Source organism: Cricetulus griseus, chromosome 4, assembly GCF_003668045.3.
Source record: "Cricetulus griseus strain 17A/GY chromosome 4, alternate assembly CriGri-PICRH-1.0, whole genome shotgun sequence".
Lineage (NCBI taxonomy): Eukaryota > Metazoa > Chordata > Mammalia > Rodentia > Cricetidae > Cricetulus > Cricetulus griseus.
In genome coordinates, this window is record NC_048597.1 from 33,881,716 (window position 1) to 33,896,856 (window position 15,141).

General features: G+C 42.3%; 1 protein-coding gene across 5 annotated transcripts in view; it reads left to right on the forward strand.

The window, feature by feature from the left end:
• Positions 1 to 14,792, forward strand: part of St3gal6 (ST3 beta-galactoside alpha-2,3-sialyltransferase 6) — a 54,652-nt gene extending 39,860 nt beyond the window's left edge. For all 5 annotated transcript variants that reach the window (XM_027412458.2, XM_027412460.2, XM_027412459.2 and 2 more), the window contains 5 exons: positions 7,531 to 7,626; positions 10,309 to 10,495; positions 10,595 to 10,732; positions 11,824 to 11,976; positions 13,903 to 14,792. In XM_027412458.2, the coding sequence (XP_027268259.1) occupies positions 7,531 to 7,626; positions 10,309 to 10,495; positions 10,595 to 10,732; positions 11,824 to 11,976; positions 13,903 to 13,989 (661 nt within the window). In that variant the 3' untranslated portion in view covers positions 13,990 to 14,792. The remainder of the gene's footprint in view (positions 1 to 7,530; positions 7,627 to 10,308; positions 10,496 to 10,594; positions 10,733 to 11,823; positions 11,977 to 13,902) is intronic.
• The last annotated feature ends 349 nt before the right edge of the window (positions 14,793 to 15,141 follow it).

Below are 15,141 nucleotides of genomic sequence, written 5' to 3' on the forward strand. Positions count from 1 at the left end.
TGTAGAAGGTGTGTTGGACAGAGAAGTGAATGTGGAGAAAGCATTTATAGCACAGAGCTGGAACATTTTATTGAGATCTGTCAGGTCTGTGGAAGACACAGATTATTAAATGTGGAATATGTATGGTCTGTTGGTTTATTGCCATTAGTTATAATTTGTAATTCAAAACTCTGCTACCTAATGGTCAGTTTTAACTTTGGTTACATATCAAGAATTTTTTCTTTCTTTCTTTCTTTCTTTCTTTCTTTCTTTCTTTCTTTCTTTCTGTCTGTCTGTCTGTCTGTCTGTCTTTCTTTCTTTCTTTCCTTCTTTCTTTCTTTCTTTTTTCTTTTTCTTTTTTTTTTTTGCTTTTGGTTTTTTTGAGACAGGTTGCTTACTCTGTACACCAGCCTGACCTCAAACTCCAAGATCTGCCTTCTAAGTACTGGGATTAAAGGCATGTATCATCACCACCCAGTACATATCAAGAGTTTTGTATGCACATGTGCGCACGTGCGCGTGCACACACACCACACACACACACACACACACACACACACACACACACACACACCTCACATTTTACATAGTTTCCCTTTGTAGAGTTTTGATTTGTGAAGATGGTTGGCTTAAGTGCTGTAGGTCAGTTTTCTCTAATTTTGCAAAAGGTGAAAGTCCAGCTGGACAGACAGACACTTGCTCTAGCTGGGAAATGGCAGAGCTAGGATGACAGCAGAGGTAGCTGCAGTGCCAGTGCCTGGATGTCTGTAACTTGAGAAAGAACGGACCCTGGAAGGGTTTTCAGCAGGGATCTGAAAACAGTTCTGTAAGTGCAAACTGTTCTATTCGAGAGTTTGTGAGTAGAATCTTCGTTCTTGTCTCCTTTGAATGTTACTACTAGACTTTTTGATTCAGCTGCATTCGTAGGATATCTCAGGCAAAGAGAGGTCTTCAGCCGGTTCCTCTTTTCTTACTGACTTGGTCTGGCTGTCCCCACTGTTTCATCTTCATTGCTACAAATGCTCCCCTTCCCCATCAGGCTATGGCTAATTTAACCACTTGAACCCTTCCCCTTCATTTTATCTTCTCTCTGTCCTTTTTCTCATTTCCAGAAAAGAATAGCACTTTTCTTGCTCTTTCAAGTATAAACACTTTTTAAGACTCCGTTAGTTTGGCTCCTATAGCTCTGTCAAGAGTGCCTGGTGCTTTGGTAGATTCCTCTGTGAAGGGGGAAATTCCTCAGTTATATTTATAGGTTGAGTACTTTTGTCTTTCTTTCTCATTTTTTTTTTTTTTTTTGGTTACATGCATGAAGGCTGCAAAGTTCCCCCAGCAATTCTTTGATCATCAGGGCCCAGGACTGTTTCCTCAGTACATGACTGTTTCCTTAGGATCCAATATCCCATCATACCTTCATTCCTGCCAGAAGAGAGGAGGAATGGGAGAAGGGTGTGTACCACCCCTTGAGGCTTGCCTTCTTCCTTATGGACCTCTCAAGAAACCATACACAATTCTTCATTGTACGTAGTGATGAGCTCTAGAGTCAGGGGTGCCAAAATGGGAGAGCTGTATCTCTTGCCAGCTCCAAATTAACAGTCTCAGCTGGAAGCTTGCCGCCTGCCACGGAGTCATTAGTTATGTCATGACTAATGTCATGACTATGGCAAGTCTCATGAGCTGAAGCTTCTCAGGCTGGCTTTTCCTTCTCCCTCCCTCAGAACTGATCATTAAACAGGCACTGGCAATCATTGGTGACAGCCCACAGGGTAAACTCATGCACTGGCCATGCCTGGCTAGAAAGATGATGAGTGATGTTGGCCTGTTGTCTAGGTCCTGGAGTGTCCATCTGGTAAGATGGCTGCCGAGCCTCCAACCCTGAGTTCAACCTCCAATACCCACCTATCGAGAAGACAGAACTGAGTGCTCTCTCTCAAACTAAGTAAACAAAATGTAATAAAAAATGTATGTCCTGTTTTAAGGGTAGAAGGAAGCATGGTGACAGAAGTTTTCTGTCATCTCTTTGGTCCCCAAGTGTTTCTGTGCCATGGAGGAATTCTGAAGTCAACTGGGTTAAATAAATAGCCCAGCCATGCTTCTCTGTGCTGCTCCCGTCCTTTCTCAAAGATATAGGTTTTTCTCTCCACCTAAGCCCAGGGAGCATCGTTTCCATGTCCAGTGAGCTTTGCCTAAGATGGACATTTACAAGGAAATTGCAAGGAACACTTAGAACAAGGTCATATTCTATCTAAGTTTATGATTTCCTTGCTCTAGCCTGGTCCCAGCCCCAGGGATATTGCAATCTCTTGTATGGAATTTTATCCCTCCCCAGAAGCCACAAAATCCTTGGCATACAGAACTGCAGCTCTCATTTCAAATGTACCAATTAGCTCCCCGCCCCCACCCACCAGATGGAGAATGCTCAGTCCAGCAGCCTAGGTAGTTACATAGTAACTACATATTAATAGCTTACTAAGGGAAACACCTGTGTTAAGTTGGTTGGCAACTAATGGGTGATGGGTTGTAAAAACTGCCTAGCTGCTCACTGAAGTAGAACCCATTGTGTCAGCTCAACAGAACTCACTTGGATTGGTTACCATGGAGAGGCTGAGCAGGAGCCTGTGAGGAGAGTTATAAAGAACAGAAGCTTGTTAGGGGCACTGTAAGCACAGTGAAGGGCTGCATCCTGTCCATACTCCAACATCTTGCTGAGTGAAAGGTTGTTTACCTCAATGCTTGTGGAGGGGTGGAGGGGGCTGAGGGCAGAGGAAGCTGTGACCAACAGATGGGTCATTTGTGGGAGAAGCATTGGGCAACCACTACCTGTTTTCTGTCATCTCTGCACAGATGCTGAGAAAAGATACAAGAGCTGGGGCTCCCCAGGCCGGAGCAAAGAGCCCCTGTCCAGAAACAAAACAAAACAACAACAAAAAAACCCCACAACATGGAAGGTCAGAAGACATAACTAGTTTCTGTACTTCACATAAACTGAGATGAGAGAGTCAGATGGCCAAGCCTAGTTCCTAGAGGCACTAAGGGAACATGAGTCCAGAACCCAGTTTCCATCCCTGATTACGTGTTATTTTAGGGTTTGGCTGCAAGGACTATAGATTGCTGACTGAACACGTCTTATCGCTCATGTGTGGTTTTAGATCTGCAGGTATGTAGTTTTGGTAGGGTACCAGCCCATGGCTTCACTGAGTGTAAAGTGTATAACCCCAGGGAGTGCTAATTTGCACCCAAGTTGACTGAAGCTTCCTGAATTGAGACTGTACAGTCTCAGCCTCTTTACGGTGTGTCTCTGGTTGGGTTGAATAGTGGCTCAATGGTGTTACGGAGGACTCTCTCTGGTTCTTTTCTCTTTCGGGATACCTTATGTCCCCCACTGTCAGTGTCTAAGCTGAAAGGAAGAGGCAGATCAAAAATAATGTTTTACTCCTACCATTCACTTTCCAGGGGCAGAATCTTTTCTGAAAACATCTGACAGGCTACCCTCCTATCTGACTGATCACATGGGATGAGTCACGTGGCTGCCTCTAGACCAATCAGTGTCAGGGATAATGAGCTCTCCATTGTAGGCTTACAAAAACAAGTTTCTGGTTATTGAGAGCATGGCCAGTAGTATCTGCCTAGATTCTTACACTGAAGATAGAGTGACATGATTTGATGTTCGGCATGTGGCCAAGGTAGAAAGAGAACATTTAAAAGCACAATAATGAATGCCCATCTCTGGTGGTTTGTAACAGCAGCTACAGTTTGCATTCTGTGTATTGTGTGCGGCAGCGACTCTGCCAGGGGTTGTGGCCCTATACAGCAGTGACTCTTGGTTTTGCCTGATCTGAGGAGAAACTTGCCTTTCCCCTGGGGGGAGTGAATCTTTGCCCTACTTCCTCAGCAGCTGTTCAGGTTTTTCTTTAACAAGTTCAGACACTCTGCAGTTATCTGATTTGTGGATAAGACTTTTGGGGGGAGGGGAGCTTTGCATTTCCTTACTTTTTTTCCCCAGGGGAGAGTAATAGAAATCCTCTTCTCCAGACACTTTAGGAAAATAACTTACACACACACACACACACACACACACACACACACACACACACACGTAAGGTGAGAACCCAACCAAACCAAAAACACCTATGAATGGGGTAAGTGGTTTAGTTGGAGTGACAGGCAAGAAAAAATGACACAATTCTTTCTTCTGGGCACTCAAAAAAATTCACCGTGGCTATTTGTATATGAAGAACCTGTTAAGTAAACATGATGAGCCCGGTGGTGCTGGTGGTGGTGCACTTCTCTAATCCCAGCACTCCAGAGGCAAAGGCAGACAGATTTCTATGGGTTCCGGGCCGTCCTGGTTAACAGAAGAAGTTCCAGGACAGCCAAGGCTACATAGAGAAACCCGGTCTCAAAAAACAAACAAACAAATAAAAAGTAAACACGACGAAGTTACACAGTCACCAGGGGATTCTGGGAATCATTCCTGATATCTAAGGTGCCAGGGCAGCCAGGGTCCAAAGTCAGGTGTATCATGAAGAGTGGAAAGCATCAGTTCTTTCATAGAACATGAGAATCTGTTTGGGAGAAATGGATTCTGGGATAAATGATTCAGTTTGTACCATTCTGTACCTGCCAGAACTGCAGTGGACCTATGGTAAGATGCTACTGGGAGAGGGCCATGTTAGCACCGCCCCCACTCCCCTGTAGCCTATGTGAGCTTCAGAGAAGTGTATCCCTCTTTGTGGTATCCTTTCTTCTGAGGAAAGATGGAATCTCAGTGACAAGGGTTCCCCTGGAAGGCCTGGAGGGCTTTTCCTCCAGTAAAGGCCCCCTCTTTCCCTATCCCCAATAAAGCCCACAAAGAAGAAAACAGAAAATGGAATTCCCACTATCATCGAGTGAGTTGTAGAGGACTCTGTAGAGGAGATCTGCTGAACCCTGTATCCTTTGGTCTCTTGGCTGACAGTGTTCGTAAGGTCTGTGGGAGGTCTAGGACTCCCACTTTGAGAGGGGTAATCAGTGAGATAGCATAACAGATGGTGGCTGTCTTTAATCCTTAGGTCACGATGCCACATACAACCTACTCCTATAAGGAGGTACACTCTAGGAACACAATTGCAGCATTAGGGGACTAGCCCAGTGTGGGACTGAGCCAAGTTACCTCTTTCAGTAATCAACTTCAGAGCTGGAGCTTACGAGACAGGAATCCTTTGTTGAAACCCTGGTGTAAGTCCCAGGGGGATATGCTGGTAGCCTTCACTCCTAACAGCCCTTACCCTTGTGTGGTTGGTGTAGTCAAGGCCATAGCCTGGTATCAGATAGGGGCTCCAGGTTAGGATAAAAGCTGGAGTCTTGAGGTTACTCCCTGGGCTTAGGGGAAAGCAGTTCTTCCCTGGATAGAAGAGCTGAAAGTGGTTTCCAGTCTTCATTAGAGGCAGAGGGGTTAGGGATGCTTTTCCCTCCTCTCCATCCAAGATGTCTCATGGAAACAGCTGTTGCTTCTAACCTGTCTGTTGTGAGCCACCCCTGCTGGCTTGCTCAGGACTTCCAGTGGGAGGTGACAGGGGTGGGGTGAGGGGGGGGAGCCAGCTTCTGCTGGATCAGCCTGGGAAAGAACTGACACTGAGTTTCTGGAGAGGGAATTGCTCCCTGTGGAGGGCATTTAAGGGACAGATCTCCTGAGGAGAACAGCTATAATATTCTGAAAAGAGTTTCACTATCCAGTGGTACCCTCCCTCCAGCAGTGAGAAGCAGAGAGCTTTGGTGAGCTGGGCTTCCTGCAGTTCGTATTGAGGTCACACTTGTTCATAAACACCTCTAGGGAGAGGTTTTCTTCCTTCCTTCCTTTCCTTCTTTCTTTCTTTCTCCTTCCTCCCCCCTCTCTCCTTCCTTAATGCATAAACTACTTTATTTTTTTCGACATAATATTTTTGTTGACTATTTGGAAATTTCACATAATGCACCCAGATCACATTCGCTTTCCAGACAAGTTACTTTTCTCAAATATACAAACCTAAGAGGACCCCTCCAGAACATATTGTGACATGTACCAATCATGTGGAAGTTTGGGCACAGTTTTTATTGGGCAATAAAATGCCTCCTGTCTTTCAGCCCCCAAATTCCTGATACCCACAAAACTTGTTGTTGTTGTTATCTGGTGAAGTAGACACCAATGCCAGCAGCACTGATACTTGCTGAGAACTAAGCCTCCAGTTAAAGTGTGTGAAAATATTTTAGGGTGAGGGGCTGCTGAGATGGCTCCGGGGGTAAAGGTGTTCACTACCAGTCATGTGACCAGTGTTCAATCATCAGCATCTGCATCATGGAACAGGAGAACCAATTCCTAGAAATTGTCCTCTGACCACCACATTTGTATGCCCCCTCCACGAGATTGAGAGAGAATAAATGTAATTAAAACAGGCAAGGAATTTTATATTTTTAGGAGTGCTTTTGTAATATCAGTGTTAAAACGACATAATTCATTGAAATATGTAAGTCTCTAAAAAGGACAAACTTGACTACAGATTGCATATGTCATCACTTAGCCCAGTATTGTTTTTTAAAGAAAGTGTTTCTCCACTCCTGCATTCTCTAGGTTTAAATATTACACTGTATTAAATATTAAATATTAAACCGTACAGCATTTGTACAGTTTTACTACACATGAAGGTTTTAAAAGTCTTTGAGTTTGGGGGTTGACTGCTCTGCTGCTTGCTTGAGGAACACGTTTGCCTTTTAGGCTTCCCCTGCTTTGTGGACTCCTCTTCCACAGTCTTATCTCCTAGAGATCTGTCATTTCTTAGGACTAGTTAGTGGATGATGGTCAGAGCAAGAAAACCCCAGGCCAGTGTCACATCAGCTGAGGGCCAATGCTGTGCCACCCCAGGGTTTGACTCTGTCCTGGAAGTCCCCTTTGTGCTCTACTTGAAGCTTTTTCGGAAGCACAGAAAACATTGTGTTTGGCTGAAACACCAAGAAACAGTCAGTGTTTGAGAAATTGAAGTGAGGCCAGGCAGGGTGGAGAAAGCTGCCTTCCCTCTACCACATTCCAAACCGGCCATTTCCACACATTTGATGCAAGAGAAAGCCAGGGGGTAGATAAGGAATGGGGAACACAGGTTTAAAAGCAGATAGTGATGTAATTCGAGCTATGTTAGTAACAGCAAGCTTGTGCTGACTGAACACCTTGGTACTGTGAAAGTTTAGAACCAAATGTTAGTCCCGCCTGTTTGGAGTTTGGACTTTGAGTGATACATTTTTTTTCCTCCAAAATTTATTTCTTCATTTATCTATGAGGAGCTCTCAGGCTTCTCTCTAAACTGGCAATTTCAAGGAACACAGGAGAGAATGGATGTGTGTGTTAGCTGCTAAGGGTTGATACACTTCCGCCAATAGCATTATTTTTCCTGAATCTCTGGACCACCAGCACAGTTGGTTATTTTTCTACTTGGATGATGGGAGAAATTTCACTTAGTTCTTAAAAGCAGGAACAGGTTCTTAGAATCACTCGAAATCAAAAATGTGACTTCTCAATCTCGTACTTGTCTATTTGCCCAACAGGGTGCCGTGTAAAAGATGTGTGGTGGTTGGTAATGGAGGAGTGTTGAAGAATAAGACATTAGGAGAAAAAATCGACTCCTATGATGTAATAATAAGGTAATTACATCTCTTGTTTGCTAATCTAGAATTGCTCAAAAAGAATGGTTTCCCACTCTAGTACAGCTGTGTTTCAAAAATGACCGTGTATGCACCTGATTATACAGCTTTCTGCCTTGGTTGCTGGGTACAGTAAACTAGATTTCAGATCACCAATTTAACAAACATTTAAACGTAAGTCCACTTAATATGCCAGGGACAAGTTTCTATCTAGAAACTGAGGAGGTGGGCAAAGAACAGGCTATGCAGGACTTTTAAGATTAGAAGGTTGAATGTTAATTTTATGTCCATTAGGAGCCTTTGAAGCCTTTTAGGTAGGATCTTAAAATATGGTTATGTCTTTAAAGTATTCTAGCTGCAACAGACAATGGAACACGAGAGACAAAGCAGGGTGTGAAGCGTTAAGAGAAGTCGCTGTCTTTAGACAATAGATACGTGGGCAGAATTGTCACGGAAGGGAAGAAGGGAAGAGGGCAGACTGGAAATGAGTTACGGAGAAAGGGGCATGGGATTTGCTGCCTTATTGGATAAAGCACTGCGAATAAAGGACGCAAGGGCACCTGTGGCTGTTTTCAGCTCCTCCGTTGGTTGATCGGCTGGGGAGTTATGGTATCATTAGCAAGTTTGGGCAACAAATTTAGGCTTAAGTTCAGAAGAAAAATAAAAAAAAAGTCCATACTACTAGTTATCTTGGAGATGTCTTTGAGATATGTAGTAGGTCAGTGGACAGTCACATAAAGAGGTTAAACTTTTCGGAACTGTCATTTTGCTACCATTATGAATCATGATGCATATCTGATATGCAGGCCATCTGATATACAACCCCTGTGAAAGGTCGTTTGACCCACAGGTTGAGAATCACTGGCCTTGGGAGCGATGGAGAAACACATGAGAGGATCTGGCAGTAAAGTTTGGAGCTCTAAAGACTTAGAGGTTGAACAAGAAAAAGAGTGATCTGCCAATGAAGCATGAAGAAAACAAGGTGACCCCAGTTGCCAAAAAGAGGGCTAAGTGTTTTAGAAGAGTGATCAGCTAAGTCCTATTATGATGAGTTGTGTAAGAGTAGAAGGGGGCCAATTGGATTGTCAATCCAGCAGTCACTGTCACCCTTGACAAAAGCTGTAGGCAGGATATGGCAAGAAGCCCAGCTGGAATGAATTGAGGGAATGACAGATAAGAGGGAGAAACCAGTAGAGAAAACTATTGAGAAATGTTCTGAGCAGTTGAAAAATGAGCTGGGCCTTGGAGGTGGTTACAGAATCTAAGAGGGCATATGGTTAAAATAGTTGAAATGAATAGTGAGCTTGGTATGATAAAAAGAAGAGGCCATGGGGTCAAATTCAAGGGTGTGACTCATTTTCAATGGAAAGGAGACCATGTAACTATAGTTACAGCTGCCAATTGTCTCTGATACATCGTGTAGGGGAGTTAAGGTTTTTGTCTGGGTAATATTCTCTCTCCCTCCTTATACCTTTCCGTCTGTCCCCGTATCTCCCCCCCCCCCCGCCCCCGTGTGTGTGTGTGTGTGTGTGTGTGTGTGTGTGTGTGTGTGTGTGTGTGTTAGCTTTAAGCAGCCATTGTATTAGTAGCCCATGATGTGATCACACACTGGGAAGACCGAAGACCTTGCAGTGTGTCTGGAAGCTGCCTGGGTAACATGCTGATTTCTGCATAGCAAGGTCATTTTACTTTCGGTTGATTACCCATTCTGAAGAAGCTGTGGTGATTTATAAAACAATTGGATTTATCCCTTTTCTCACTTATAGATGTTTAATTATGATAATTTTAGAACCTTGGCAAGTCTTTGTAGGGAAACACCATGGGTACATTTTGAAAAGCTACTGCAAGTGTCTTGTATTACATGGAGTTAGTTGACAAAAGGGTAAAACAGTATTTATCCTTCCAAGGACCATTGTTTTGGAAACAAAACATCCCTTTTTCATAGAATGCCTTTATTCTGTATGCACAAACAGTGATTGTCTAACATTGGCCTTGAGTATTCACTAATCCAACAGCAGATCTTTTTACTGTTTATAGTTCAGTAACTAAAGGAATTTGTCTAACTGTGCTGAGTGTGATACAGAATTTTTATGTAGTTATTTAATTTCAGACTATTTTTAAAAAAGGATTTACTTTTATTTTATGCGTGTGTTTGCCTGTATGCATGCAAGTATACTGTGTATGTGCCTGTTGCCTGTGGAGATCAGAAGTCCCCCAGAACTGGATTTAGGGATGGTTGTGAACCAGTGTATAGGTGCTGGGAACCGAACTTTGGTCCTCTGGAAGAACAACAAATGCTCTTAACCACTGAGGTATCTCTCCAGCCCCAGAACACAATTTCAGTGGGTCTTTACACTAACTTAAATGTGATTCTTCATGCTTATCAGTTATGTGGTCTCTTCTAACCATTATAATTCTGTGGTTTCATAGTCTCATTTCTTTTAGTCCTGTGCAGGTCAGACTAAAGGACTGCCTGATGCCATTGTTTTTAAATACAGATGCTGTTTCATAAAAAGGAATCATTTCCTTGGTTATTACTGTAGAATATTAATCAATTGTCTTGGGTGCTTCTGAGTGTGGGAGTAATGACTGATGCCCATTAGATTCTGAAGCCTCAGAACTTGACAAAAAAGGACTCACACTCTACTCATCCTGTATCTATCACTGTCTTACTACCCACAGGATGAATAATGGTCCTGTTTTAGGACATGAAGAGGATGTTGGGAGAAGGACAACCTTCAGGCTTTTTTATCCAGAGTCTGTTTTTTCAGACCCCGCTCACAATGATCACAACTCCACAGCGGTTTTCATCGTCTTTAAGCCCCAGGACTTATTGTGGCTCTTGAATATAATGAAAGGAAACAAGATAGTAAGTTAGCAAAACTATTTGGTTCAGGTGACTTTCAGTATTTCCCCCTTAAAGTAAAATACGTTCACAACATCCCATTTTCTGTGTCCTTTATTTCAGAACACTAATGGCTTTTGGAAGATGCCAGCCTTAAACTTGATCTATAAACGATACCAAATCAGAATATTAGATCCGTACATTATCAGAGAAGCAGCTTATAATCTGCTTCAAATTCCCAAAGTGTTTCCCAAAAATCAGGTATGTATCATCACATGCTTTCAAACTAAAGATGCAGCTAAGGGGACAGAGGGACATTAAAGCTTTCAGAAACTGCTAAAAACCATGGTTCAGATGGAATTTTCTTAGGACTATCACTGTGTTCAGAAATTAGACACCAAATGAATATTATCTGATGTTTTATAGGTTGCAAAAAAAAGTGAGAAGTGTGTGTTTTGGGTTTCTTTTGTCTTTGTATGATCTTCACATACTCTTTTTCTGAAGGCTCAATAATTAATTTCTTACAACTTCATCTTTAATGTTGTACATCGAGGCCTGCATGACTAGTGGGCTGCCCAGAAGCCCTGGGTACAGAATAGCTTCAGGACAAGGATGCAGCTATTCAGAGTAAAAAAGAATTGTCTCAAGCACTCTGTGTTAGTCAACTTCATGCTACACAAAATACCAGAGGCATACCACTTAGGAAGAAGAGACTCTTAGCTCAATTTCAGAAGTTCCTACATATGCTGGGCATAGCAACCATTGTGGGAGCGTTTGAGAGTTCTCACATCTCAAAAGCTGGAAAGAGGAAGGAAAAACCATGTTGGTCAAGAGGCTATAGTGAAGAGAGTGTCCTTACATTTTGTTGGTATTCTCAATTCTCCGAAGCCTTTGCCTTCTCCATAGGAGCTTGACTCATGTGGAACATGAGCAGGGTACTTGTCAATTCACAGCTTCCCCCTGAGCCAAAACTATAGCTATGTTTCACTTTTGACTTTCCAAAATACCAGTCACAGCATATGCCTTTGTAGGGTAGTGGGTTCTCTTTGGGCTTGAGTCTTAGGACAAAATGGTGACTTAACTATTACTCTTTTTTTAATGTTTAGAACTCCATTTTCATCAGACTAGGTATGTCTGGGAAGAATGTAGCTTATTTGTATTTTTTTTTTTTTTCGAGACAGGGTTTCTCTGTGTAGCTTTGGAGCCTATCCTGGCACTCTCTCTGGAGACCAGGCTGGCCTTGAACTCACAGAGATCCTCCTGCCTCTGCCTCCTGAGTGCTGGGATTAAAGGCGTGTGCCACCAACGCCCGGCTGCTTATTTGTATTTTTAAGTTTCTGATTTCTTCTTAGAAACCCAAACACCCTACGACAGGAATTATTGCCATCACATTGGCATTTCACATATGCAGTGAAGTTCACCTCGCCGGTTTTAAATACAACTTTAACAACCCAAACAGTTCTTTACACTACTATGGAAACGCCACCATGTCTTTGATGAAACAGGTAATTTTTCTACTTTACTGTTTTAAATTGTATGTAATGTGTTCATCACATTTGTAGATGAATACATGTGTAGGTGTCTCTGGAAGCTGGGCCGGGGGTCAATGTGGAGTGTCACTTTTTTTCTCCCTCCTTTCTTTTACAAAGACTTATTTATTTTATGAGTGCTCTATCTGCATGTTCACCTTTATGCCAGAAGAGGGCGTCAGATCCCACTATATATGGTTGTGAGTCACCATGTGGTTGCTGGGAAGAGAACTCAGGATCTCTGGAACAGCAGTCAAGTGTTCTTAACTGCCAAGCCATCTTTCCAGCCCCTCACTGGTACAGAATTTACTTACCATTCTAGGCTATCTAGCCAGCCAGTTACCTATCTACAGCTGGGATCACAAGTATTTGTCACCACACCTGGCTTTTTACAAATGTGCTGGGGCTAGAACTCAGTTCCCTGCAAGTACTTTACCCACTGACTTTTGTCTCCAGCCACCTGTGTGTCCTATTTCACACTCTTGAGCTCCCAAAGGCTGAAAACTGGGTTCTTTCTGGTCCAGAGGTCATTTTATCATAGCAGCAGCTTCTAACTTGTGGGTCTCAGATTCTTTGGGTAACCTCATGGTGACTGTTTCATCAAACTCCAAGAGGGATGGAGTCTTATTTTTTACACTATTTAAATATAATCAACCGGTATGTTTGAGACACACAAACTCACCAAATCATCACTATGGTTATAGTAATTATGATCCCATTTTTAGTAAAGGAGACAAGGTGGTCTAGAAACTGTAACCCTATGAAAGACTTCACGGTGACAAAGTAGCAGACCTCTTTACCAGGTCATGATGCTCTTGATCAGATACTGATGCTGGTGGACTGGTTCCTGAGGGTCCACTTTTGAATGAGAAGGGATTTCCTCTTGTTGGAGTTCTTAGATTAATGACACACCATAAGCGGCACAAAAACATTGTTTAAAAGTTAGAAATGAGTGGTTTGCTGTAAAGGATCCCGCAGTAGCTCAGGAAATCAGTTGTTAAATAACACCTGAATCCCTTAGTTGGGAAATGTTGAATTTTACTGCTGTCTTTTATTCTTCTAACGTGAGACAAAGGTTTAAGATTAGAATGAACGTTGAGCTTTTCCCTCAGCCCGAATTTCCGATAGCACATGTACAATATTGAGACAAGAGCAGAATATTGAGACAACTTCCTGGAGACATCAATAGGATGGATTTAAAAAAAAACTGTGGTGCTGGAGATTGGACCTAGGGTCCACTAATCTACACACCCAGCAGCAGCTACTATTTTTTGCTGGATTGGGAACTGACCTCAGGGACTTATGAAGGCCGGGCAAGTATTCTACAATTGAGTTAGTATCTCAGATCTTTTAAAAAATATCTAGGGTCAGGGACTCTCCTTGTAATCCAAGCTGGCCTTCACTTACGATCCTCCCGTTTCATCTCATCACATGGCTGACATCATAGGTGATGCAAAATGAGCTGTTGTATTAAAGGTCAGGAGCTTAAGGTCATTGTTTACTACATAGTAAGTGGGCTGTAAGTAGTCTGTTCCATAAAGCAACCAACCCACCCACCTACACCCGCAACCACTATGTTTTATGATATCTTATCTCCAGGTCAGTTTTTAAGCACAGACACCTATTGCTCCCCCACTTCTTACATTGCATATTCTGATGTACATTTCTGGTCTTCCTGTAACTTACTGCTCCAGATAAAGCTCCTGTGGAAAGTGAGACTTAGGGGACACTCTCAAGCAAAAAATGAGCAGGCAGGGAACAAAGGTCCATGCAACTTGTTACTGACATGTGCACTTACCTTAACATCTGATGAACTTTTAGCTTTCAGATACCAGAGCATCTCGCTTTGATAATGTCTGGAGAGCGTGACTGATGACAACCGTATTTCATCTTCTCTTTCAGAATGCATATCACAATGTGACTGCAGAACAACTCTTTTTAACGAGTATTATAGAGAAAAATATGGTAATCAACTTGACTGAAGATTGACTATACAGATCAAATATGCTAAACAGTATTGGTTTTATTTTTGTACTGCAAATTTTAGTTTATTTTGAAATGTGTTGAATGAACTCAAACAATTATGTATGTTAAGTCTGTTGCTGCCTGGTGATTTATAACCACCAGCTTAATTCTGTGAATTATATTTATGAAATACAAAATTACCCTTTAATCAAGATATCAGGGAAATATGTAAAGTTCTGTGTTGTTCTTAAAACAAGCTAATGTTTTGAGGTGTTTAAAATAACTTTTGTAGTTCCTTCATCTTAAGAGTTCCAGGTGATTTAGTTGATCACTAGTTTTGATGGCCACATGTCATTCCAAGACAATTATTTATTATTTGTTGTTCCTGGCATATGATTGGGGGCCAGGTGCAGAAAGTAGCACCACTTGGTTGTGGAGTCCACGGTGTGGTGGTGTTCATAGCGGTTGCGGGGGGTGCAGGGTGGGCAGGTTCTTACTATGTAGCCTAGGCTGGCCTCCAAGTTGGTTCTCTCACCTCACCCTCCTAAGTTCTGGGATTACAACTATGTTCCAGGCATCCTGTAGCATCTTTTTTTTTTTTTTTTTAAGACAAGGTTTATGTAAGCTCTGGATGGTAGAGAAACCATAGTGTAGTTCAGGCTACCTCTCTGCCTCCAGAGTGCTGGGAATAAAGGAGTACCAGTTTGTAAAATGCTAAGCAAGGACAAGAATGAGAAAACTTAAATTATTTTCCCAGTTTAATGTCTTCATCAACTCTTAAATGTTTATTTGGAGCAAATTAGAAAAGTAAAAAAATGAAAATTGTACAGTCTTAAGATTGCAGCTGATTATTTGTATGGGAAAAAATGTATTTCTCAAGAATAAATTTAGCCTTCACTCAAAAATTTACCAGGCCGATTCAGGTACCTGTGAGGAAAGTCTGATGAACCACAAACAAAAGCTAGCCTTGTGAAGCAGTCTCCCTTTTCAATTGTTAACCCACACAACCAAAGGCTCTTGGGGGTATGATGGGAGGAGAACAGAACAGAAGAGGTGATGAGAATGGACTCAAATATTGTCAGAAATCTGAGTTGAATGAAGAATCGCTATCCTTTGAACAGTAAGTCTTACTGGAAATGTTGGAGTCAGTGGCAACTAACTTGCCTCCCTAGAGAA